The sequence below is a fragment of the Ostrea edulis genome, chromosome 8 (assembly GCF_947568905.1).
Source record: "Ostrea edulis chromosome 8, xbOstEdul1.1, whole genome shotgun sequence".
In the NCBI taxonomy this organism is placed as follows: Eukaryota; Metazoa; Mollusca; class Bivalvia; order Ostreida; family Ostreidae; genus Ostrea; species Ostrea edulis.
Window position 1 is genome coordinate 69,093,712 of NC_079171.1, and position 20,132 is coordinate 69,113,843.

General features: G+C 35.5%; 1 protein-coding gene across 1 annotated transcript; it reads left to right on the forward strand.

The window, feature by feature from the left end:
• The first annotated feature begins 1,106 nt into the window (after window positions 1-1,106).
• LOC130049773 (uncharacterized) lies at window positions 1,107-18,194 on the forward strand. Its single transcript, XM_056147775.1, has 8 exons — window positions 1,107-1,133; window positions 2,187-2,286; window positions 6,725-6,887; window positions 8,856-9,054; window positions 12,122-12,175; window positions 13,688-13,751; window positions 16,298-16,521; window positions 18,024-18,194. The coding sequence occupies exons 1-8, from the start codon at window positions 1,107-1,109 to the stop codon at window positions 18,192-18,194; spliced, it is 1,002 nt and encodes a 333-aa protein (XP_056003750.1).
• Window positions 18,195-20,132: the final 1,938 nt, after the last annotated feature.

Genomic DNA, 20,132 nt, shown 5'->3' on the forward strand with positions numbered 1-20,132 from the left:
AATGTTTCTGAGGTATCTCCTTCCATGTACGTTGAAGTCGGCGGCGTAATTGGCTCATTGTTGTTGGGCGCGGATCTTTGTAGGCCTCGCTGTTCAGAATACTCGAAAGATTTTCCATACATTTTAGGTCTGGGGAATTGCCTAGCCATTCTTCTTTCGAAATAAAGTTTGGTAATTTATTTTCACACCAATTTTGTGTTAGGAGGGCAGTGTGAGGTGTCGCTCCATCTTGAACAAACGTAGCGTGTCCTGGATATTGAACTAACTTTCGTTCGTCGATCCTACCACTATTTTTCTGTCGAATCAGAGCAGGTTTTAGTTCTTTTTGAAGAATTTTCTTCACATAATAGTCAGCATTAATAGTTTTGCTGGCTGGAACAATGTGAAGTTTGGACAAACCCTGAACTCCCATCGCACCCCATATCATGACTAGCGCTTGACTTGACCCAGCTTATGTCTGGAATCTCATCTGACTGGGACCCCCATACAACATCGACCTGTCGGTTCGGAACATAAACAAATATTTTGTAGATTCATCACTAAAGATGTAGTTTTCCCAGTCTTCAGCCATCAAATGATTGTGATCACGAGCAAATTTTAATCTCTTTTGCCTCTGTTTTTTTGTCTGTAGTTGATTTCTCGATCTTTTAAATGCCTTCCATTTTTTAACTTTTCGCAAATAATTATAAACAGTTACATGACTTACATTAAAGCCTGAGTTCTTAAGTTCCTTGCTGCGTTTTCTTGTTGATTTTCCTCTTTTGAATTTTATGTTCTCCACTTTTTTCTTTACTACCCCCATTATTTTCGATGGTCGAACGGATCTCGGTTGATCGGTTAGTTGTTTATTTTGCTCTCGCCTTCATCTCCACTTTGTTACCCATCGCTCACTTTTACATAGTTGCTTAGCCACATCCTTCACACTCAATCCTGCATCTAATAAAGCCAAAGCTTTAGCTCGTTCATTAATTGTATCGACACTTGTACAGGACGTCTGCTTTTTCAACGAACTCGGCATATTTATTTCATGTCGTAATATACATCATGTTTACATCACTCCATAGTAACACGAGAGAGTGCACATAGGGAAGGAAACTACAGATATAATGAAAAAAAATTCTAAAGTGTTACCAGTAAAAACATTGTATAACAACTGTAACTATCAGATTTTCATTGATTCGAAGGCAGATATTTATTTTAAAAAAAAAAAATCTTAATATTTTTTTTTAAAAACCTACCTACCAATCTTTTTTTAAAATCAGAGGCGACCTGAAACAAACATATTTTTTTTTGGCCTTACATGTATGTACTTGAATTTGACTAAATTTATATTTATCTTTCACATTTCAAGCACTGAATTTGTTTATTTTGTGAAACTTGGATTTCAGGAAAATTTTCATGCCTGACTATGGTATTTACATTTCATGTTTACATTTCCGGTATAGCCACGTGAAGAAAATAGATATAGTTTTTATGATTCTTATGAGCTTAAATCTTGAAAAAGTTTGGTGTATTCTGTTGACAAATTTCGCTTGTAATTAATATTTTTCTCAGATTGAGAAAATGAAAATTAAAAAAAAAAAATCCTTCCACCTGCCCCATACTTTTCGGTGACCCTGGATGATAATCTACTAAGTTAAAATCGCCTTACTGACAAACAAGTTGATGGTGCAGGGGTTTTAACAGTCTCATTTAAAATCAACACTTTGCAAATTCTACGGTTGTTATAACAATCTAGTTTGCTAATACAACTTATCATTTGGTTAAATGCTGCCTGACTTATTTCATACTGATTGTTAGGCCATTCTTGGCACTCTGATTTTGACTATTAATTATCCTGTTTACCTTCAGATATAGGGCTCACGGTGGGTGTGACTGGTGGACAGGGGGTGTTTACTCCTAGGCACTTGATCCCACCTCTGGAATATCCAGAGCTCTGTGTTTGCCCAATCCTCTATTTTGTGTATAAGATTGATCACTGTTGGTTATCTTCACCTTTCATATAGTATAAGATATGGTTCTGTACTGAAAAGGAGTTACCATGACTTTATTTTCTAATATTCAATTCAAATAAATTGATATATTTCCTACTGAAATAATCATATACAATAATGTTTAATAAAATGAAAGTGTAAAAAAGCTATGGTCTTGTTTATGCATATAACTAATGGTTTGTTTCATTGTAGGAAATTTCCTTCAATATTGCGAAGCAAGAAGCCCTGGATTACATTAATCGGGGGGAAGAAAAGCCAGGATGTATTGTTAAAGAGGTTAACCCTGTGATAGGTGAGCGAAAAGAGAAAAGGAAAGACTGAGACAGAGAGATAAAATTTTCAAGACTACAAGGCTCAAACATGTCCTTTAGTCTTGTATTCTTTTTTAGCCGAGTTGCGTAGCAAATCTCGGCTTTTAAATTCGCGGGCGGTTGGGTGGGCGACATCCACAATTAACCTTTCTGGTCTCTAACTTTAATACTTTTTGTTGCATATTTGAGAGACTTACATAACATGATCACATCCAAAGAGAAAGGTTCCCATTTATTTTGAGGTCAAAAGGTCAAAGGTCAAGGTAACTTTGTCACTAAATGCCATATATTTGAGCTTGTCCGGTCTCTAACTTTCATACTACTTGGGGCATCTTTGTGAAACTTAAATAACATGATAACATCCAAAAGAGGAAGGTTCCTATTTATTTTGAGGTCAAGAGGTCAAAGATCAAGGTCACTTTGTCACTAAATGCCAGAGATTTGAGCTTGTCCGGTCTCTACATGTAACTTTCATACTACTTGGTGCGTCTTTCTTTGTCAGATTTGCATATTTTGATCACATCCAAAAGAGGAAGGTTCCTATTTACTTTGAGGTCCAAAGGTCAGGTTCTCTTTTTCACTATATACTGTAAATTTGAGCTTGTCTCTAACTTTTATACATGTACTTGCTGGTGTTTGTTTATCAGACTTCAAATCCTGATGACATTCAAGATTCATGTTGCTTTTGAAATCCAAAGGCCAAAGGTCAAGGTCACTATCACACGAAATACCTAGTGCGGCCATTCAAAGCTTCATACTTATAAACTATATTAAATATGTGCATGTTTTGACTTTGTGAATGCAAGCGTGCATAATTTTCCAAACTGCAACTCCGCTATCTGCATCAGTGATGCGTTTTAGCGATTATTTTTCTTTTTTTTTTTATGGTCCTACACATTTTGTGCATCAACCATAAGGGGATAAGATTTAATCAATGTGCAACATGAAACCTGATCTTCCACCACCACTTTTGAGGGACAAATGAGGCTCACTTCAGGGGTAACACACTAATATGCACTGATTTGGCTGATTTTCCTTAGCGTCAGAGGCAAATGATAAATAGCTTACACAGATCTGTTAAAAGTTCTCATGTAAATGATGTATGCAAACTGGTTTGTATGTGGGGCAATTGCATTTGCCTCTATCAACAGTAACAATGGGATTCAAACTATTTTCAGGCCATGAGCAGAGCATACCTGACATAGAGGCATAAATCACAAATACATGATTCTATATCAATACCAATGCTTATGGTCAATATATTTTACTTGAGAATAAAAATGACACTCTCATTAGCTGTCAGTTCGGTGTTCAAGATTTTTTTGGTAAAAGTGTGATATTATTTCAAAGAAAGTAAAAAGACTCTTAAGGAAGTAAAATTAAATTTATGTCTCCCTGTACAAAAATTGATTTCTGTGTATATTACTATACATTCAATAGATTTTAATAGAATATTAATCTTACGGGCTACACGAAATTCGTTGCACTCTCGGACATTTCTGATGAAAAATGAGTCTGCCTGATAAAATTTTGTACTATTCCAAACCAAATGTCCTGTACAGGTTTTTTTAGGATTGTTTTTGTTTATAGTATTTCCTATATTATACTACTTCTGTTTTTCAAAATAAACATGTTTGGATTGAAATATAGGCATGGATCAATTCCAGACAAAGTTTAATTCTTAAATCGGGAAGATAAAGACATTTTGCACATTAGAATTTTTTTTTGGTCTACCTGGTAAAGCTAGATTGTTTGCAAGACTGAATGACCTGTTAATTAAATTAAAGATCATATGTGTGGTCCTTCTTTAGTAATGAATAATGATATGTTTAAAGATACAACACTTTCATGCAACAATTAAATTTTCAAGTTTAGAGCTATTATTGCTTTAACATAAAAATACTAATTGAATTTAAGTTCATGTTAAAATCTGTAGTTAAATTTTGTGTGTGCATTTTTTTAAAGAATAAAGCAGCCTTTTATAGATTAGAATAGGACACACTGCACCATTGCAGTGATTCACAGGAAAGCAGTTGTCAGGTGAAGAGTGATGAGTCATTGCATTATAAGTAATTTCTGCAGAAGTATAACTGATTGAAATGGTTTTAGATATTTAAAAAAAAATCTTTACATTATTGAAATCAAAATGATATTTGCTCTTGAGCATAGATCTTACTGTGATTATGTTTGAGGACCTTTGTATGACCCAGTATGTACTAGCTGTAATCACTGTACAACTATATAAACCATCATTCAAATATGAATTTACATTTGAAATAGTGAATATTATGTATTTGAATTTTTTATTTTATTTTAGGCCATCCTAGTCACTTATATTAATGTTGCTATTTTTGTTCATTTTGTGTGTTATGTGTATTGTCCAGAATCCAAAAGTGTCAGCTGGACATAGCTAGACGTACAAGGTATCAGATAAAAGTGACAGAACTTTTATGACTGAATGTACTACTTTGATACTGAACAAGCAACCTCTGATATTTTATTATAAATCTGACTGTTTTAAAACTCATGAATTTCAGTCATAAAACATGTGAAATCCTGGAAAGGGGAGTGGTGGTTAGTTAGAATAATTCAACTGTGTCTCGGGACAGACCCTCTGTAGGAAATTACACTTTTATTTAAGGATAGAACATTCTATCCTAGGGGCAGGGCAATATCTGCCCAAAATTGACCAATTTTCAAAAATCTTCTTCTCAAGAACCACACACATGTAAGGAAAACTAAATGCATAGTGATGTAGAGCAGGAAGGCTTCTACCAAAATTGTAAATTTCATGCTCCCTGGGGTAGGGGTTCTGAACCCAGGGTGGGGCCAAACTTAGTATATAGTGTTATTGTGTAAAACACTTAAATAGTATCTTCTTTAGTGCTATTGATACTAAATTGAAAGTAAATAGAAATTTAAAAAGAACAGGTAGTCCTTTAATAAAATTGTAAATTGGATGATCCCAGAGGTAGGGATTTTGGTATCAGACTGGGGCTAAAATCGTCAGTTATTAAATGTGTAAACAATAGACATTTTTAACTTCTTCTTGATAACTATCATTCCAATTCTCTTCAAACTTGGTATGAAACATATTTGGAACAAGGGGGGCATAAATTGTAAATTTTAGGACTCCAACACTCCTGGGGCCCTAGGGGCAGGGCAATAACTGCCCAAAATTGACCAATTTTAAAAAGCTTCTTCTCAAGAACCACGCACATGTAAGGAAAACTAAATGTATATAGTGATGTAGAGCAGGAAGGCCTCTACCAAAATTGTAAATTTCATGATCCCTGGGGTAGGGGTTCTGACCCCAGGGCAGGGCCAAACTTGGTATATAGTGTTAATGTGTAATACACTTAAATAACATCTTCTTCAGTGCTTTTGATACTAAATTGAAACTAAATGGATAGAGCAGGTAGTCTTACCAAAATTGTAAATTTGATTTTCCCCAGAGTAAGGGTTTTGACCCCAGGGTTGGACCAAACTTAGTAGATATAGTATTTATGTGTAAATTTGCTGATACTGTATAAAATCTAAATGCATACTTGGGAATAGCAGAAAAGGATGTACAAAAAATGGTGAATTTCACAACCCAGGGTTATGACTTTAGGATGAGTCCAAATTAGTAATATATTTTGATGTTTTAATGTTAATACACCTATTATTTAAAGCCTTTCATCAGTGTATGCACTTTTGAAGGCAGTGAAGTTTTAAGAACACATCTTGTTTTATACTGTTGCTGAATATTAGAATTTAGCTTAGATATTCAGAACAGGAAATGTTTTCTAGATTTCATAGCCCATGGAAGTAGTGATACTTTTTCACTAATATTCAGGTGACCGATAAGGCCTGTGGGCCTCTTGTTTTGATCTGTAGTGTTAGAAGACATGATTATGTATCTATTTTATGTAATGATTGATTTGTGTTGCTTTTGTTGTGTTGACACCAACAGAAATGTCAAGTTTAATTGAAAATTTTTAAGTGCAAATAAGTCATGTTTAGAACACTATAGCTCAATAAAAAGCATTAATTGCGACCCCAGTTTTTCTTTTTAATTTTCTAATTTTCCTTCAATGTAGAAAACATAAATACACTTCCCAAAAAAATGACATTACTCCAAATCTTAGGTGCGAACCTCTTTAACAAGATTTTAAACAATAACTATTGGAAAAATAATATTGATTTGCAGAATAATATGACATATTACAACATGGAACTACTTTAAAACAGGTGGAACAATGTATGACATGTTGTACAGCCTCATAAATATGTATATGCAATGATTCAACAGTGTTTTTACGAGATGGACAGCATTTGTCGAAATTCGAACTATATACAACTGAAAGTATTACTCTGAAGATTTCCTCTTTTGAAATGTGTATTGTGCGTATGACAATTTCTTTCTTTGTATTGTAGGAAAAGGATTATTTGCTAATAAAGAATATACTGCAGGAGAATTCATTATGGAATATGCAGGAGAACTAATCAACAGAAAAGAAGGTTTGAAACGTGAAAAATGTTACCCTCTCGAAAAAGGAAGTTACATATACTTCTTTCTTTTCGATAGTAAAAAATTCTGGTATCTGCAATATTTAGCAATATCAAAGTTGAATATTTATGATAAATTTTCTTAAGAAATAAATAAACAAAAAAATGTTATGATAGATATCTTAATGCCTTTCCATTTCACTGTCTTTCAAAAATGTAACTGCACAGAGCTGTACTGCTGTATAATTTAAGGAATAGATATACTGGGTTGTACTGAGCCGGAGACTGAAATGAACAATTTTTCTGGATTTTGTCGTCATTGGCATTAACTGTTCACATTTTTAACCATTGAGCCAACCAGTCTTGGCACAAAATATCTTTATGGTAAGGACTTTCAAGTTCATGCCTTCAAATGAAAGCCAGGCCTCCTTCCAAGGGACCAAGATAATTATGAAATAATAATCAAAGTACTGAAAGTACTGAGAATTGCTAGGCTTGGCTTGTAATGATGCTGTATCAGGGATCAAAATTAACATAACGTTCTTGGCACACTGATTTTGACTGCGGATAACTCCGTTTACCTGATCATGATATGGGGCTCACGGCGAGTGTGACCGGTCAACAGGGGATGCTTACTCCTCCTAGGCAGCTGATCCCACCTCCGGTGTGTTCAGGGGTCCGTGTTTGCCCAACTATCTATTTTGTATTGCTTGTAGGAATTATGGGATTGATCACTGTTCGTTATCTTCACCTTGCGTATGCACGACATTCTGTGACTGGTTAAAAGTATGGCGGACTGACTGCCATTGTTTTAGTCAGTCCGATGGGACTAGTTAATTTTCTAAAGCATCATTTTTGAAAATATACTTATGAAATTTTATACACACATTTGGCATGTTTCCATCTGTAGATATCAGACGAATCTGATTCATAAATATAAATCCCACATTTAAGTGTTACAATATTGTCTGAGGCATATTGAGTTTAATTTCATTTTAATAACATTAACGAAATATGTTTAATTATTTCTGGAAAACTCTGTTGGACTGGTAAAATTTTCTGCGGATTGGTTGAAATTATACCCCATCAGTTCGACTGCACTGGTGACATAAAAAGTTAGCTTCAAGCCCTGTGTATGGATTGCTTTATGGATAACATACTAGTTATGATAGTGCTATTAACATATCAAAAAATGTTCAATAATTTGCTGCAATTGCTAAGTAACGGAAAGAATAAAATATTGGAAGTTTGGAACACTTTTCTAAACAATTATAAATGCATGCTACACTGGTATTTAAGATGGGAATTTCCTTATGAAATATTTTTCATGAAATGGAAAAATGAAAATATTTCATAGTAATCCATATTGTTCTTTGATTTAGTTTGATCCTTACTGTAAAAATGATTTATAACATAATGGGACTGTTAAATTAACGAAATGAACACATTTTGCAGTGATATACATATTATGCATTAAAAGTTTGTTGGAATAAATTTACAAACTCGTTTTTAAATGTGAAGATGCATTATTTTATTAAATGACATCTAAGAAGAAGAGTATTCAGGATTCGACACTAACGCTAGTCCGATAGTCCGAGGCTAGTAAATTTTGTCCCGGACTATCAGAATGTCATTAATAAGTAGTCCGGTGAACTACTAAAAAAAAACACAACCCTGTACAATAAAATAATTGTCGATGTCTTTCTACTTTCGTTTTGTTTCCTATCGTTGTAAATACATAATGGACTAATTTTTAAACGAGCTGTCTAATCTTAACTGTGTCACTTTTGCGCTTAGAATTATAGTTATAAAATGACACAGTGATTCAAGCATACACTATACACTGAACAAAATATGGCGGTTTTTGGGGAACGTCAGTCAAATGAGAGATGTTCAGGAACTTTCTAAGAAAGCATATCAAATGTTCATGGACTTGATGTGAACTCTTAATAAAATTGAAACAGTAAAATGTTTTTTCTGGTGGTTTGATATGAGAATCAGTAAAAATAGAAGCTGAAATTGGGTATCAAATTTTTATTCATTTGTTAATGTTGATCAGCTTGGATGCCACAAACTCTACAAAGCATGGGGGATATGCAAATGATGCAGCACCAGATGATACACAACATAATGCTGTAATGAAATGTGTATCAAATAAAGGAAGACCCCACTTGGCATTGTTTGCGATGAGGAAAATAGCAGCAGGAGAAGAAGTCAGATATGATTATGGTGTCCCAAATCTTCCATGGCGTAGAAAGGTACTTGATTTAAAATTGTACTCAACATATAAATGAAATAATGCATTCTTGTCAAATTTTGATGCCAGCCATCATAGCAATTAAAACATGTTAATTTAAGCAAGTCAGCTAGGCCAAAATAAGAATATTGTGTATTTCCCCTCGCCCGACCAAATCTGAGAATGTCACACCGACCCAAAAGTTTTTATTTTGTTATTTTGGCAAAGTTTTTTGTATTTCCGGAAAATGTCCGGGTCGTCACAGGTACAGATCATTGGACGGTCTCTTAATACAGGTTTGAGTGTACATGTACAATATGTCTATGTTCAGTGATTTGTTAATGAGCAGAAAATTATGTCTCGCCTCTTTCAGGGGGAGACATATTGTTTTTGTACTCTCCGACCATCTGTTTGTCACAAAATCTTGTGAATGCTTCTCCCATTATATGGGTTATCGGATAGACTTGAAAGTTTGTACAATGCTTTATTGCCATTTACAGATGTGCATATTGTAGGGAAAGAAGGATCCAATAAATTATTTTCCTAAAAGTTATAGTAGATCTAAGAGAGTTGGAGGATGTAAAATAGTTTGTGAACACGTCTCCTCCTATATGGGTTATCGGATAGATTTGAAAATTTGTACAATGCTTCATTGCCATTTGTAGATGTGGATATTTGTGGGACGGGAGGATCCAGTTATATTCATAAAAGTTATAGTGGATCTAAAAGGGATGAAGGATGTTAAATAGCTTGTCAACACTTCTACTATGTGGCTTATCTGATAGATTTGAAACTTTGTACAATGCTTCATTGTCATTTGTAGTTGTGCATGTTTGTGGGATGGGAGGATCCAATTATTTTCGTAAAAGTTGTAGTGGATGTAAGAGGGATGGAGGATGATAAAATAGCTTCTGAACGTGTCTCCTCCTATATGGCTTATCCGATAGACTTGAAATTTTCTACAATACTTCAATGCCATTTGCAGATGTGCATATTGTAGGGACAGGAGGATCCAATTGTTTTCCTTAAAGTTATAGTGGATCTGAGGGGTGGAGGGTGTAAAATAGTTTGTGAACACTTCTCCTATGTGGCTTGTGGGAGTTCATAATGTCTATGTTCCTGCTCATGCTTTTTATACGCCCGTCTTAAGATGGGACGTATTATGGTATGGCGTTCATGTCCGTCCGTCTGTCCGTCGGTCTGTTAGCTTTTTCGTGTCCGACCTGTAACTTAAATACTACAAGGCCTAGAATCATCAAACTTTGTCTGTAGATACATCTTGGGTAGAAGGTGTGTCGCACATTAAAACCAGGTCACTGTGACTTTTCATTAAGAAGATATCCGTCTGTCCGTCCATCTGTTAGCTTTTTCGTGTCCGACCCGTAACTTAAATACTACAAGGCCTAGAATCATCAAACTTTGTCTGTAAATACATCTTGGGTAGAAGGTGTGTCGCACATTAAAACCAGGTCACTGTGACTTTTCATTAAGAAGATATGGCCATATATGGCAAAAACTTGTCCGGCTCATAACTAGAAAACTATTAGACCTAGAATCACCAAAATTGGTCAACTAATGCATCTTAAGTAGAAGGTGTGTCGCATCCTACTTTAAGGTCACTGTGACATTTAATTAAGGTGATATCAAAAAAAATGTTTTAATGGGTACAATCTATACTGTTAACAATATGTGACGGGCGTATCATGTGCCGTGGTGGTGCACTTTATTTCTCCATACCATGCAGTACATTAAGGGGAGGAGGTTTCATTTGGAGCACTTCCAATTTGGGGAGCTGGGGAGATATTTGTTTTTTCATCAAAACAATCTCTAGTTTTTAGCTCACCTGAGCTGAAAGCTCAAGTGAGCTTTTCTGATTGTCTGTTGTCCATCGTCTGTCTGTCTGTCCGTCTGTAAACTTTCTACATTTACGACTTCTTCTCCAGAACCACTGAGCCAATTTCATCCAAACTTGGCCAAAAACATCCTTACATGAAGGGCTTTCAAGTTTGTTCAAATGAAGGGCCATGCTCCTTTCAAAGGGGAGATAATCACAAAAATGCAAAAATAGGTTGGAGTCATTTAAAAATCTTTTTTTCAAAAACCACTGGGCCAGAAAAGCTGAATTTTACATGAAGCTTCCTGACATAGTGCAGATTTAAGTATGTTAAAACCATGACCCCTGAGGGTATGATGGGGCCACAATAGTGGATCAAAGTTTTGCACACAAATATATTGGAAAAATCTTTAAAAATCTTCTTTTCAAAAACCACTGAACCAGAAAAGCTGATATTTACATGAAAGCTTTCTGACAGTGCAGATTCAAATTTGTTCAAATCATGCCCCCCCCCCCCCCGGGGGGGGGTATGATGGGGCCACAAGGGGGGATCAAAGTTTTGCATACAAATATAGGAAAATCTTTAAGATTATTCTTCTCAAGAACCATTGAGCCAGAAGAATTGATATTTACATGAAAGCTTTCTGACACAGTGCTGATTTGTTTATTCAAATCATGTCCCCCAGGGTTAGGTTGGGGCCACAATAGGGGATCAAAGTTTTACATAGAAATATATAGGAAAAATCTTTTAAAATCTTCTTCTCAAGAACCAATGAGCTAGAAGAGCTGAACATTATATGAAAGCTTCCTGACATAGTGCAGATTCAAGTTTGTTAAAAGTATGGCCCCCAGGGGTAGGTTGGGTTCACAATAGGGGATCAAAGTTTTACTTACAAATATATAGGGGAAAATCTTTAAAAATCTTCTCAAGAGCCATTGGGCCAAAGAAGTTGACATTTACATGAAAGCTTTCTGACATATTGCAGATTCCAGTTTATAAAAATCATGACCTCTAGGGGTAGGTTGGGGCACAATAGGGACTAAGGTTTTACATGCAAATATATATGGAAATTAAGTCTTCAGATACGGGCCAAGGTGATTCAGATGAGCGATGTGGCCCATGGGCCTCTTGTTTCTAGATTTCGTAGCCCTTGGGATTAGTGCTACTTTTAATACTCTGGTGACCTATAGGGCCTGTGGGCCTCTTGTAAATTGTTAGTTTTTTGTATTCATTAATTGATATTTCATTGCACAGGCTGATGATGTATTACAATGTGAAGCTGAAGGGCAGCACCACGAAAATACATTGGTAAGGAAAACTAGCACCATTTTAATTGTTTTCAGTAGGTTTGGGTATTGCCAGCAAAAACGATTTTGTGATGGGTTGCAATATTTTTAATTTAAAGATTGCAATATATTGCCCTTTTCAAATTCCATTTATGTAACAGGATTTTTTAAAGTAAGTATTGGATAAAATCTTATTGAGTACTTGGTCAGTAACCCCCCCCCCCCAAAAAAAAAAAACCCAAAAACCCACCAAAAATAAAAAAAAAATGTTAAAAATAAACACAGCAAAATTATCTTTTACATCTTCGTATTTGGTGTCCATATTTAAAGAGGATATATAAAAACACAAACATCTAATTCTGGAATAATGCCAGTCTTCACGAACTTGTTGGCCAGTAGGGCCAGTGAACTGTTTAAATTTACTGGCCTGTAGTGAAATTTTCTGGCCCCCAAATTTTCATAGGACATGTTTGGGTCTTTATAACTGATTTTAAAAATCTAATATGCAGTTAAAATCCAAAACCTTTATTGTATTTTGTTACAATAATTACTCGGGGACATGGAATGTGGTTTAGACTCGACATCCATTGTGCTAGAAACAGCATTGTCACTTCTCCTCGTTTCCATTCCATGCTTTCAATTTTTTGTCATTGAAGATGTTGATCTTGTGGCGTATTTTCAATGCGTTTGACATATCTTATGTACTGTCATTGTTTACAGTTTTGTCCAAAATGTCATCATTTGACAATTGATCAAAATACAGCCATCTTGAGGATTTTAACGACATTTCATTTAAACGGATTTCTAATAATGATTCTGGTTTAAAAACCAGTTTGAGACCTGAACCGAAATACGGAAAAATGGAACCGAACCCAACCTGAACAATATATAACCCCCGGTTTTCGGTTATTTTGGGTACCTGTTGCAGTCCTATTCTGATTACATTTTGTATTGTTTCACATTGTACAATTAATACATAAACATTGTATATAACATTCATCCTAGTATTTAATAGGGATGGATGTTGCCAGAAATATTATGTTGTGAAATATTTTGATATGGTGGCATATTGCAATATGTTGGATACAAAATTCTCTCTCTATATTTTTTTGCTTCATGTAATGTGTAGCTCAATTAAACAATTCAGAATCATTAACCACATTACTTCATTTGTCTTCCATTTTGATTAACAAAAATACTAAATCACAAATTGTTTATGTGTCTCATGCAAAGTTTTGTGCCCCAAACATAAATTGTTTTACTGTTTCTCATAATTTTTTAAGATGTGCTGTTTTCATTGAAATACATCATTTTTATTCTTAGTTTTTTTAGGTCACCTGGGTCACTCGGGTGACTAATTGTTATTGGTCTTCGTCCGTCATGTATTGTACGTTATCAATTGAATATTTTGAACTTCTTAATACATGTAATTACCCTTCTAAATCCATTTTATTCAAGCACTTTTAATAAATATTGGGATCACACCAACTGTTGGTAATTCGAGTTGCTCAGTGCATCATTTTTGTTCTTGCAGTTAAAAAAGTGCTCAGTTTTGCTGAAAAGAGTATCAGAAAAAGTCCTGAACAAAATTAGAAAAGGTATGTTAACATTTTTAGACAATAATTGGTTGAATACTGTAAAGGTGAATAGTTTGAGAAGGAGATTCATGAAATTGATGAATAGCTTTGAATCATAACCAAAGTTTTATTTTTATTGCAATTCATCTGTGTATGTTGTCATGCGTCATCCGTTGTGCTCTAGCAATTGGAACATTTCTAACTTTTTGATAACTACCATTCCATTTCTTTTCAAATTTGGCATGAAGCATCTTGGGGACAAGTGCGGCATAAATTGTAAATTTCAGGACTTCTGCACCCCTATAGTGCTAGCCTTAGGGACGGCAAAAACTGCCAAAAATTGACAAATTTTTAAAGGTGCATGTTCTCTACAACTGCATATCTTTAAGAAAAACTAAATGCATAATGATATAGAACAGAAAGTTCTTTACCTAATTTGTAAATTTCATGATCCCTGGGGTAGAGGTTCTGACTCTAGGGCAGGGTCAAACTTGGTTATATAGTGTATATGTGCAAAACATGTAAATGATATTTGCTTTAATGCTATTGATACTAAATGGATGTTTAAAAGGAATTTAACCGGTGATCCTAGGAGTAAGGATTTAGTTCCAGCGTGGAACCAAAATTATTATAGTGATTATTGTCTTTATCATTTGAAGGACTTCTTTAAGTTTACTGATACAGTAACCCCAGGGTTTTGGCTTTAGGATGGGTCCAAATTAGTGATATGGTTTAATGATAATACATATATCATATTAGGAGAATCCTTTCATCAGTGTATGCACTTTTGAGGTCATTGAAGTTTTAAGAACACATCTTGTTTTATGTTGTTGCTGAATATTAGAATTTAGCTTAGATATTCAAAACAAGAATTTTTTTCTAGATTTTTAGCCCTTGGGACTAGTCAGACTTTTCACTAGTAATGAGGTGACTGATAAGGCCTGTGGGCCTCTTGTCTTTAATGTTATTAATACTAAATTGAAACTAAATTTAGAATGAGCAGAAAGCCTTTTACCAACATTGTGAATTTCATAATTCCATGGGTAGGGGTTTTAATATCAGGGTGGGCCAAAATGGTCAGGGATTAAATGTGTTAAGAATTAAACATTTTTAACTTCTTCCTGAGAAATATTGGGCCAAAATGAAATATATGTGTGTTTCATATTTCACTTCCCCCAAAATTAGGTAAGGTATGTTGGCAAAACATTTTATTTTATTTAACCATTTTAGTTTAATCTTGGTTTTTGATACACTTTGAATACATGTCTATATACATTATAATTACCGTTCAAACATTTTGAAGATCAATTGTAGTGAAAATGATTCTTAGAGAAACTCAAACATGAAAAGAAAAAAAATTCCAGTTTGAAAATTGTAGATTTCTATTTTATTTATATTGTCGTCAATACAATATTTAGGGTTGGAAGCAAAAAAGTAGGTAGGGTTGGGAAACTTACTCCAATTCTTTTCAAATTTGGTATGAAGCATCTTTTGATAAGGGGGACATATTTTAAATTTCAGGACTCCTGCACCCCTTAGCCTTAGAGTTAGGGCAAAAGCAGCCAAAAAGTGACAAATTTTAAAGATTATTCTATACAACCGCATATCTTTAAGAAAAACTAAATGCATAGTGATGTAGAGCAGGAAAGCCTCTAACAAAATTGTAAATTTCATGTTCCCCGAGTAGGGTTTTGTACTCCAGGCCAGACCCAAACTTGGTATATATAATATATGTGTATAGTATATGTATAAAACATTTGAATTCATCTTCTTTAATGCTATTGGTACTAAATTGAAACTTAATAGATATTTAGGAGTAGGTAGTCCTTTATCAAAATTAAAAATTCCCATAGGGGTAAAGCCCCTTTCACACATTCATGGATGAGATGCTGGATCATCCAGGATCGTCAATCCGTAATGGTCCACGACAATCTGCCATTACCGTGTACACACCATATATGCATTCGGCATCATCCGGGACCATCCGGCATGGTCAAGCCAAACCAGAAAAAAAAAATTAAACATATGTTTAATTTTTCCCCGGATCGTCCCGGAAGAAAAGCATGCGTATTGATCCGTTTAGGTTCCGTACACATCCTTGTATCAACCGAGGGGTCCATGTATCCACCAAAGTATCTGTGTAAAGCCTGGGGTACTCCTTGTACGAAACATTTCTGCTGTAGAACACGGATGTCTACGGACTGTCCATGGATTGTTCCCTGAAACTACACATACAGTCACGATGTGAACACGGCAAAGGTACACATAATAGACAGTTGACACGGACACCACTGGTGTCAACACGGTGTGTTCCTGAAGCTGCCGGATTGATTACGTTCTGTACATGGATGTACACGGTGGGGCTATGGTTGATCCTGGCAGTGGACAGATGATGTCTCCAGCAGTTATTCTATTTTCACCCTCGCTACAAGACGTTTGACTATAAAATACATTCTGACTACTGCAGCCACCATGCCACCTAAAAGAAGGACAATCGAGAAGGGCAAGGTTGCCATAAAAAAGTGAATGAGTTGTATTGCCAGCCCTATCATGAACGGCTGATTCAGATGTCCCCAGAGCTAATCCACCTGAACTAAATCATTCAAATAGCCAACCAGAGACACAATACATCATACAGGGACCCTCAGCACAAGACGTTCTTCATGAGGCAGCACCCAGTGATGCAGTAGTTGCTGATGTAGAAGAGAAAGCTAGAGATACACAGATGAAGAGGAAAGAAGAGACAACCTTTAAACCTGACAGAGGAACAGGAGGAAGACGTGGTAGATTGGTACAGGGAACACGAGATCCTGTACAACAAGAGTATAAAGATATACAAGCAAAGACTTTTTTGTTTGAGAACGGTGTTCGAGCTGTGGCGAATTTTTTTTCAAAAATGGCGAAAAAAAAATTAAAGTGGCGAAAATCCCTCTTTGCAATAGTTTGTATTTTAAAATTTGTCATGTGTTTTCCTTTGTCAGCGACACAGTATCACCTGTTTGTTTATGCAGTCAAAATATGTTTACTCAGTCAACGCGTGCGACCGGAAATCTCGCGTCGCTCCAGTCCACACAGAGCTGGTCATGAAGACCAGATAATAGTCTCAGGTAATCTATGGCTGCAAAAAAGTCGGTGATTATATAATAAAGTACATCGGACAGCTGTGTACCCTGCTGTGGTCAATTGTTTAACATTTAAAATCTTATTCATTATCGTGTTATCAGCTCCACATTAATGTCAATTCTTAACCACAGAACTGACCGGTATTATTGTGTATAATGTATATACATTAATTGTTTGTTTTTGCAGCCAAGCTCGTTGATTACAATATCTTAATTTTGATGTGTTTGATTTTAGTTCGAATATTTCATTAACAATGCGGTCGGTCACCATTGATATGGATGTAGCAATTTTGATAATTTTCTTTGAAGTTCGGTGGGCAACAGCATAAAGATGCTAAGGCCAAAAATAAAAATTGATTTGTTTGATGTACTCCGACCGACCCGTGAAAATCGCACCATCCCAATCATTTTTTCAGTACTTTTATTTTTTTTTTATTTAGTTTCCAGGGAAATAGACATTTTTTCATTTTAAAGGTTTATATTCTCTAAGAAACTTTTTTGATGAATGTGTTATAGCAATAATTATTAAATCTGTCTTGTCCAATGTTTAATGAAAACATCAATAAATTTCTAAGTCTGCGTTTTTATGACAATAATCATTTTTTTCGATACTGCAAAAAAAAAATACCTACCTACCTACCCACCTTGAAAAATGTGGGTCGGAGTACATGAAACAAAAATATTTTTAATGATGGCCTAATCTCATAAGACTATGCACCCCGTTCTATTTTGATCCTAAACTTGTAGCTTCTGACCCCAGTCAGTCTAAAATTAAAGAAAAATATCTATGTTTGGCTTTACAGTCAACCCCACCGGCTCAAACATCTGATTTTGTCCAAATTGCAAAATCTACCATACCAAAACGGAAATTTAATAGGGAATGGTTGAGACGACTCTAAATTGGGCTTGATGTTTTGTGACATCTGCATTTCGGACAATGTAGACAATGTTTTCACTGAGGGGTGTAGCATCATGAAGTTTATATTTATATGATTTATTACCTGATTTTTGATTTCCACAATAAAATTTAATTATCAAACAAATCAACTTCTTATTATTTCAAAAAGAAGTGTTTAGGTATGATAGCTGGATATGATTAAGTAATGTAACTGATTCCAAATGCTAAAATCAGTGTAATGAATAAAATAATATGATAGAAATAATTGTATAGCATGAGATTATCTGCGCCGCGCCGCACCCCGCAAAAGTGGCGAAAGGGAATTTTGGTCCAGTGGGAGCACTGTTTGAGAAGACATCAGACATAGTAGGGTTCTTGAGCCTAAGGATATTGTGCAACACGCAACTAGCAAGTATTATGGTGCTTACTCTATCCGGACTTTGAGGCATTGTTGTTAAAAAGGCACCTGAATCTGGAAGCCAGAAGTGCAAATGTATTTCAATCACCCGTTGAGTTCTTAGTAGTCTGTAATTGAAAACTCGCTCTTCCACTGACATATTTCTGTGAAGCATAGGTTTCATCATCCGGGGTTTAAAGCAAACGCATCATCCCAACGACAAAACACGGCATGAGGCAGGGGAGCTGGTTCTGGTAGTCCAATAGTTCCATTTCCAAAAGCTTCCTTTAATTCTGTCTCACTAAAGACTCCAGCATCTGAGCCTGCACCGCTAGCACCAATATCAACATAGAAATACTTATAATCAGCATCAACTAAAGCCAGGAAAATGATGAAATGAAACCCCTTATAGTTGTAGTAGAGTGACCCTGCTCTCATTGTACATCTAATTGCAATGTGCTTCCCATCAATTGCTCCTATATAATGGGGAAAGTTCCACCGCTGCGGTGGCCGAAAGGTTAGAGCGTTCTCCCCGCATGCGGAAGGCTGGGGTTCGAATCCCGGCAGCGACAAACCTATGTCGTTAAAACAGGTAGTGACAGTTCCATCGTCAAACACTCGGCATCAGGTGTGAATGCCACAGGTCCTCGGAGATGACCATAAAAACGGATGTCCCATGTCACAGTAGGTGGGGCACGCTAAAGAACCCTCACTTCTCAATGACCGTAAGCGCCGAGCATAGGCCTAAATTTGAAGCCCTTCACCGGTCTTAGTGATGTCTCCACATGAGTGAAAAATTCTCAAGCGAGACGTGAAGCAAAAATCAATCAATCAATTAATCCATCTGTTGTTAAATCCTTTAACCACTTCTGCGAAGCTTCAGTCATTACTTTTAATTAGTTCAGTCATTACTTGTTCATACTGTCCATAGAGTGGTCTTCTGAGAAGCCAAGGTTTAACCCATATACACCTCTTCTTTCTTCTCCATATTTTAGTCGTTTGTCTTCCCAAATTATAACTTCATGCTGAACAAATTAAAGCATGTAATTTAGATCTTGTGACATAAGAAAAATTAAAAGTGCATTTGACTCCTTACGACCTTGTACAGACCTTGATCTGTGCTACTACACCTCCAAAATGTTTCGTTCTGTGCAAACCGTCCACCATTCCGTGCAGACCGTTCAGCTTTTCGTTCAAACCGTTCACCGTACCTTGCAAACCGTTCAGCGTTTCGCGCAGACCGTTCACCGTTCCGTGCTAATCGTTTTGTGCAAGAATCGTTCCATGCTTGATCAAGCCGCGCCCATAGAAACGTGCAGATCATTCAAACCATGCCCTTAGAAACGTGTAGACTGTGCAAGTCATGTAGGGGAGGTAAACATTGTTGGAAATTATTTCAAAATGTCTCTTAAGTCGGGGTTTCAAAAGTGAAAATCAGCAAATAATCGAGAGAAAAAACTGTAAATAATTGTTTATTATAAAATCACGAGACAGAGAAAAATCCGATACCATTTTATCACACTTGGTAGTTTCTAGCAAGTCCAGAAACATGTAGATATCAGCCTGCGGTAGTTTTTGTTAAATAACGGAATAATTTATTTGTCTTGTTACATTTATATGATCAAGTTTCTCTTTTTAGATAAAAGATATTCAAAATTGTTTATCGGAACTGTCTGCTTAATGCAAAAATGTATAACTTGTTTATTCCACGCAAATTTCAAGACATCGTCTTATCGAAGGTGACAGGTTCTTATTGACTGGCTAATACGATGTCTGAATACCTCCTCCCCCTACCTCCCCCCCCCAAGTTAAAAAAATATTCATTTACTTTTTATCCAATGTGTTCAAAAGTTATTAAAAATTAACGGATAATGGCAAAAATCAGAAATCCTATAAAAATAATTAACGACTTTAAGGCTTAATAAAAAATTAACGGCTAATGGCAAAAATAGTTCTTCTAATGGCAAAAAGTGCTACATGTCAGA